The sequence below is a fragment of the Indicator indicator genome, unplaced genomic scaffold (assembly GCF_027791375.1).
Source record: "Indicator indicator isolate 239-I01 unplaced genomic scaffold, UM_Iind_1.1 iindUn_scaffold_38, whole genome shotgun sequence".
Lineage (NCBI taxonomy): Eukaryota > Metazoa > Chordata > Aves > Piciformes > Indicatoridae > Indicator > Indicator indicator.
In genome coordinates this window covers 448957-456694 of record NW_026539186.1, presented here as the reverse complement: position 1 = coordinate 456694, position 7738 = coordinate 448957, and the positions used below count along the sequence as shown (strand labels likewise).

Below are 7738 nucleotides of genomic sequence, written 5' to 3'. Positions count from 1 at the left end.
GGATGCTTTGGAAGCAATTTATTAGCAAGAATTTTTGCTATGTAGCCTCTGGTACACTCTAAGGATACAATTCTGCTACCCAAGTAAGGCAGAGAACACACTGGCCGCTGTTTCAGTACATTTAAGTGACAGCCAGGACTACAACAGAGGAGGAAAAAGCTCCAAAGGCTACTGAAGCAGACTTTGGGTGCTGTCTAACTAATAATGACAGCTAGACAAACCAGTGGTGCAAACTCAACTGGCTGTCAAAACATAAATATTATCCAGTGATGTGTGGATACCTCACTGGAAGCAGAGATGTGGCATCATGATCTTACCCGTGCAGGACTACGCAAAGCACTCATGTCTTTGTGCCCAACTTTCATTAGCTGCTGACGTAACAAACAGCTCTGTGCGACATCTATACGTAAGTTTTTGTGACCCTCTGGTAATGATAGTAAATAAATATTAATGAACTCAATATGTCAGTCAAAATACTCATTTACTGAAGACTCTCTGCTACCTTTCTTCCAGGAATCACACCAGGTTTGGCAACGTGGTAATCACAGCGACTTCAGCTGCCCCATCTGTCTCAAGACAGTGACTCTCCCAGTAGAAACCAACTATGGACATTTATTCTGTGGTGAGTTTTCTGGACTGATAGTGTAGTGCTTATACAGGCTTCTAAATGATGCACTCTTCTTACAGAAATCTGAAGTTCTAAGAAGGAGGTAAGAACCAGATGTAATCTCAAGTGTAAGAACCAGGCCCAGGCCCAGGCTCTTATCCCTGGAATTAATATGTGTTCTCACTAGAGGAAGAAATCCCATCTTTACATGCTCCTCAAAATCCGTAACACTGTTTTAATTCACTCATTGCTTTCACACCTATAAGGTACCACTTCTGAAATGTCCAAGAAGTCTTAAGATGACAAGGAGTAAGAGATCATCTCACAGGATACTCATAAATCACAACACCAATTCATGGAATGGCTAAAATGCATCCATAAATCATACAGTTTCTATTCAGATATGCAAAAACACTCCTGTTCTAAAGATCAACAGTCTAGTAATCACAGTTTGGAACTGTGGAAGCTCAAGATATAACAAACATGAAGTCTTACCTTCAAGCATGGACTCACTGCTAAGACAGCTTGTCCTTATAATCAATAGCATAAAAATCCAGCTATCCCATGAAGTTAAATCTGATTGCATTTATATTAGTGAAAATCAGGAGCAAGGCACACTGGACGTAGATCTGATCTGTTCCAGATCATTTTGCCTAAAATGAAGCAGAAGTGATCTAGACCAAGAAGGCCCTGTAAATTCCTTCTAAACAACAACAAAATGGAAGTTGCATGTTAAACAAGTAAATAAGTTTCTAGTCATGTATAAACCTTCTTTTAATCTGTTTATTGTTTTTCAAGTAAATCTCTGTGGTCATGCAAGGGAAAAATGCTTAAAGACATGTCATCATGATGCATGCTCAATAATTGTTTAATCCAGCTCAGGATCTGTGAATAGGCAAGGGGCAGATCCAGAAATATAAGGTCCTGCTGTTGAGGCTGTCCATGGTGTGGTCTGTCCTCCCCTAGTGCATCTACAGTCACTGGATAATCTAAGTAGAACCATAAGCCTTCAGAGAAACGTGTCTGCTAAATGTCTTCTTTGAGACTGCTAAGCCCTGTGGTCAGGATTACAAAACTGAAATCATTTTTCAAACGGAATACAAAAGGACAAAGAACAGGGTAAGGGAGGGAGTTATGTTCATCACTGCATTTATAAAGGGGATTTCAGGATTTTTAAGGCCCACAGCTGCACCACTAGCACCACTGTGAGCTTTGCACGTGCTGGCAGGCAGCAGGATAAGGCCACCAGTACACTTTGCTTAGACTCCACACTGTTTCAGATGCCTGAGACACGCTGTCCAGGGAATTCACAGGTGAAGCTCACAACCTCACTTCTCCAGCTGCTTATCAGGCTCCTTGCTGAACGCTGTCAGCCTCACCACAGTGTTGGCAGAGACAACTGGAGTTCGTGATCTGATGAGCCCGTGAAGGTACTTCAGGGCTGCTGTGCAGCAAGTGATCTCTGGCTGGGGGCAGGCAGCTGGAGTCAATAGTACCTGATACTGCAACAGCAAGCCACAACAGCAGTCACTAGTCAGAACCATAAAGCTCCTTTCCCACTGCTCTGATATTTTAGAGACCTTAAAACAAGAGAAAGTTGTTACATTTACAATGCATTTGCACTTTTTTTTTCCCACCATGTGAGAATGTTCTAAGAAGATCCAAACATAAACAAGAGCAAGGGACTGTCTTCTTAATGCCGGTGCAATAAAAGCACGTTTTTATCTTTAGGGGAATGTTACTTTTCTCTAGTTTGAAATGATGTTCGCATAGCACAACCCCTATCACCATTGCCACTACCTCCATCCTCTGAAACTGATACCATAAAGTCTGGCTATACAAGATAAACCCTCTAAGGCATCAAACCCACAGTGGATCACCAACAGCTAGGGACACTTGGTGGGGCTCCTCTGTCTTGTAAGTGACATCCTTTAATACTTTAGGTTGTTGCATGTTTTTATAACACTGTTTTATAACGCACAGGAAAATGATGCTTTGAATCTAACTCACTCCAGTAAGCATATGGCCTCAAAATGTGTTTCAAATATCATCCAAGAAGTTACAGTTTCAAGTACAAAGACATAGCAACAAAGATCATCAGCTTTCCTCTTTCCTCAGGCCTGGTTCATTTTCTCTTTTCCATCTGTGACAGTGCCATAATGATGTGGATTTTATTTTTATTTTACTCTGAGATCTGCAAAGGAGAAGTACCATATACAGGCTTGGCATGTATTGTTGTTGTTAACTATATGTATTTAGCTAGGCCTTGCTTTCCTCAAGTGCATCGTCGTGCATGATAGATGTTATGGCTGTGTTTATACAGTAGAAGTGGCCTCTCCAGCATGTCTGTTTTTCATGTCTTAAACCAATAAAACTTTACATTGGGCTTATCAAAAGCATTCTGTGTAGATCTAAGGCTGTTGTGACTGAAATCAGTCATAAAACTTCTCTTGATGCCCTGTAGTGTAACAGAGCTAAGGCAACACTAGACTCTCTTAATAAATTCCGCTCTGGTTAAAGTTTTATTTAAAAAATGTGGTCAAGCCAGAGCTTTTAAAGATGATTAATGTGGACTTATAAAAAATGTCTGATTTTATTATTAGTAGTAATTCATACAGTTTGTCCTGAAGTTTTCCTTTTCAGCTCCAGTTTGAACTATATGTTCAGGAAGTTCAACTGAAAAGCAATCCTTGAGCAATATTATTTTTTTCTAATTAACAATAACCACAGAGGTATTTTAGAGAAACCCTCAGACTCCCTCAGAAGGTTGTACAGCCAGCTAGATTGAAACATGATTTTGTCTATTTTATTAAAAAATGCACCAAAGCACAAATAGATCAACTTCAGAGGAGTCCTCCTGTGCTACTCAACAAAGGGTTCTGCATGCAGCAACTTTTAATTTCTACAAGGTTCCTTTCTGAAAGCCCTTGAAGAACTCTGGATCCATCAGTGCCCCAATGTCATCACTGGGACTGAGCATGGGCACAGCAATACAGCTATGTGGATCATGGCACAGAATCTGGACCCAGTGGGTCAAAGCAGTTCCTGATATCAGGCATGATGCTTGTCAAATGCAAAAGTTCAGACGAAAGCTGGAAGCTGGCTGCCAGACTGAATTTATCCATAGTGATTGGGGCAGTTGGATATAAACACAGCTCAGCCAACCAGCCCGTGTGTGCAAACAAAACAGAAAAAACATAAAAACCCCTGTACTCAAATCAAAGCACAAATAAAAAGCACAAGTCAGAGTGAGGTTCATGCCAAACACCTTTGGGCCAAATGTAACATCCCTCAATCCCAGCATACAAGATGCAACTGACAACACCACAAGCATTCCTATACTTGATTTCAAACATTGCTTCTCCAGCTTTCCCCTTTTCAGTGACAGTACAGGCAAAGCAAGTCTGGGTGCAGAGAAACCCTGCACTGAGTGCTCCTGAAGATGTCTTGTTATAAAAGTGCTTACAAGCAGCTACTTGCTTGTTAAGAACAAAGCACATTGCTCAATTCAATAAAACAGTCCCATCAAAACGGCAGGGCAGCCTTCTGCATCTGTTTTCAGTGGGGTCCTTGTCAAATCCCATCAGTTTAAATGCTGAGGGATTTTTTTAACCTGACCTGTCACACTGCACACCAAGCCCAGGAGCTGCAAGTCAAGCTGTGCTGCTTCTGATTAGCTGCTACTTATGCTTTGCTGTTTGTGCTGTTAGTGCCAGCACTGACATTCATGTATGTCAACCACTGCTGTCAGCTACATGTGCCATCTAGTCTTCCTGTCCCCACATTCTGCCCTCTCTCACACCTGAGACCTTGGTATAAAGAGAAGCTGATGTTGTGTTTGGAAATCGGTTAGCAGTTGTCTGGGTAGGAAGAATCATCAAGAATGGAGCAGCTTGCTCAATCAGAGCTGTGCAGTTCCAGGAAGGTAAGAATAGAGATGAAATATACTGAGAGAAAAAAAAAATAGCAAACAGAGAAAATATCTCAATGTATGATACTTAGCACCAAGAAACAGGAATCTGCATGGGGTGCCTGTAGTCCCAGGTGCATCAACCATGTCTGGGGAGCCTCGGGAGTAAGACACCATCAAGAGGAAAAGGAAGTGAATCAGTCTCCACTACAAGGTCCCTGTATCTCTGTATATACCAGTGGTGAAGAGCTAAGGCTCCATTTTGACAGAGTCATGTTGTAGAGTAAAACTACACATCAAAATAGAAGTAACAAATTGCATTCAATGTCATAGGCAGTTGTGGAAAGAGAGTTTATAAATTCTGATAACTTCCTTGTCAGCATTCAATATCCTCAAATATATTTCATGTATCTTAAGGTGGTTTGTTGTTTGTTTGGTTTTGGGGTTTTTTTTATACTTTTATTATTTGGTAGGTTCCTGTCTGATCACATACTGGAAGCACAGTCCCTGGCTAGCAGCAATAACCTGCCCTCTCTGCAGACAAAAGGTAAGGTATGAAATTAGAAGCTCGAGCTTTTAGAATCCACTTTATTTATCCTCCGATTTTCTGCAGCATTTCAAAACCCACTCAGACTTCAGTGACCCTGCAGCCCCTGGCATTTATCATTTGACACACTCCATATCTGACAACTCTGTGAAATGTTATGAAGATGTAAAGGGCACTGTGGGGAGGATGGAGCCAGGCTCTGTCAGTGATGTTCAACGACAGGACAAAGGGCAATGGGTACAAGCTGGAGCAGAAGAGGTTCCATGTGAACATAAGGGAGAATTTTTTCACTGTGAGGGTGACAGAGCCCTGGAGCAGGCTGCCCAGAGAGGCTGTGGAGTCTCCTTCTCTGGAGACATTCAAAACCCACCTGCATGTGTTCCTGTGTGGCCTGTCCTAGGTGATCCTGCTCTGGCAGGGGCATTGGACTGGATGATCTTTCAAGGTCCCTTTGAACCCCTAACACTCTGTGATTCTGTGACCTCCAGCATTTTACTGCTGTACCATTTGTTGAATTTGTTGGATAACATTCCATAAAACACAGAATGGAAGTTCATCATCTCATATGACCCTACTCAGAGGCTACCTGTTGTACTGAAGGCTGGATGCAAGTTATGAAAGGAAAGTGTTCTGCCTGTTGTGGAACTGCTGGAGCTGGGCAAATGTCCAGTTGTGGGAGACAGGCAATGGAGAGGTACATTATCCTTTCTATGGGAGACTAAAATACACCCTGCTCCTGTCAATCTTCTCTTATGAAGGTGGTTCTCCTGGACAGCATCTCTTGTGAAAAGCAACACAAGTCCAGTGACCAAACTGTGCATGACATCAGAGATTACAACAAGCGCTTCTCAGGGCAGCCGCGACTTGTAAGTGTTTTTCGATCTACCTCTGCACAATACAGAGGACTGAAAGAGACCCAGCAATGAGAACTAGTTTGTATCACTATATAAGTTACCCTTCCATGCACTTATTGCTGATATCACAGTGGAAGTGCTACCATCCATTGCTCAGTCCAGCACCTAGTAAAGGTGTTTCATGGGAGTTCCTAGCCCAGACAAGTCCTCCTGCAGTCATCCTGGCAGGGAGGAGAAAGTAATGAGAGATGAAATACAGAAAGGAAATTTGAACAGGTCACACTGTCTCTGCACTTTAGTAAAGCTAGAGTCCCAGGTGGTACAGAGACATGACAGGAAGTGGAAAATATGTGAAAGATGAGGGCTGAAGGCACAAGTGAGGCCTATGCTTGACAGTGTGTAGAATATTACACCAAAGCAAATCTTCCTCTCCTGTCACATGCTGGTAGGGGGCCTGAAAGGACTGTGGAGCCTATCTCAGTTTATATACTAAGCACTGTGGAGGAGAATATTACTTTTCAGCCCAACAAAGTAGCACTAATGAAGAGGAATAATCACTCAGTCCTATGGTTCCTGTCCACATCAAGGGGAGAATTTTGAAGCATTCAAACCTACACTTGATGCCAGATTTTAAAGACAGGCATACACTCAGTGCTGCTATTAGGGCCAGTTTCCAAAAGGATTCAGTGTCAAGCATAACACTTGCTTTTCAAAGTGCTGGGGCAGCAGGGATTCCTTTTAGAAGTCTGCCTTAGACACTGCAAAATAATTGAACGTAGATTGATTTGGACAGCACAAAAAGCTTCTGCTTTCAAAAGATCTGAATCTAAAGGTGCTTAAGGGACACACTGAACTGAAAGAACTGCATGCATCAGGATGCAAACCAGCCTAACTCCTCTGAATATTTAGCTTGCAGATTACCTCTATGACATGCTGTTATTCCTGACCCTTGCCTTGCGTGGAATCTTCACCTGGGGTGGTCTCCTATGGATTTTTTTCCTAAGAGTTGCCGTTTGCTCCTTTGGAACAATCGTATCCTTGTCTTCTCCACTTGACACCAAGCCTGGGCCTCTTTGTAGGATGCTTGGAACAGCTGATCATATGGTGGTTGTCTCCCTTCTTTTTATTTGCATGATCAACATTTGTCAGCAAATTGCATCTAATGGGGTAAATATGGCCAGCTCTGCAGCTCCAAGTGTGCTGTCAGAGTCCTGACTGACTCATGCTTGGATTCCTTGGACAAACTTCATCAAGTGATGACAGGCTTCTCTTTGATTTGGGGCAGTGTATGATGGATTTGTCATTCTGCTGCTGACAAAGGCTGAAGCAGGACTCAGCAAAGCTCGGCATGGCCAAGCGATTCGACGTGCAAGCGCTTAGGCAGCCAGTTTTACACTCTGTACTTGCTGGACTCCTTCATGCTGCATTTTCCTGTAACTTATCTCCATACAAAGTGCCTGAACTGAAAATGCCTCACGTTATGAACAGAGCTTAAAATTACAAACTCAGTCAACATGCACTTGAGGAGATTTAGAACTCTTGAGCTTTAATATTTTACATCTTGGCTCAATGTGAATAAAATTACAATTTGAGAACTCAGCAAACTTTTCAACTTTCTCAGTCTTGTACAACACAAGGAACGCTGGGCAGGATCATTACAAAACTTGTATCAGTGCTCTGTTATCACAGCTGATTACACATCCACTGGAACATAGACTGGTTTACAGCTCCACAAGGAGTTGCCCTGGTTCTAAACCGGAGAATATGAAACTGGTACTAGGACTAGCTTGGAACAAAAATGCAACTAGGAAAGTATTACA

At 42.3% G+C, this 7738-nt stretch overlaps 1 protein-coding gene across 1 annotated transcript; it reads left to right on the top strand.

Moving 5' to 3' along the window:
* The first annotated feature begins 307 nt into the window (after positions 1 to 307).
* On the top strand, positions 308 to 7133 carry LOC128979984 (E3 ubiquitin-protein ligase RNF170-like). The gene is made up of 5 exons (XM_054398383.1): positions 308 to 406; positions 514 to 622; positions 4991 to 5064; positions 5823 to 5930; positions 6828 to 7133. Exons 1-5 carry the CDS (start codon positions 308 to 310, stop codon positions 7131 to 7133), a joined length of 696 nt encoding a protein of 231 aa, XP_054254358.1.
* Positions 7134 to 7738: the final 605 nt, after the last annotated feature.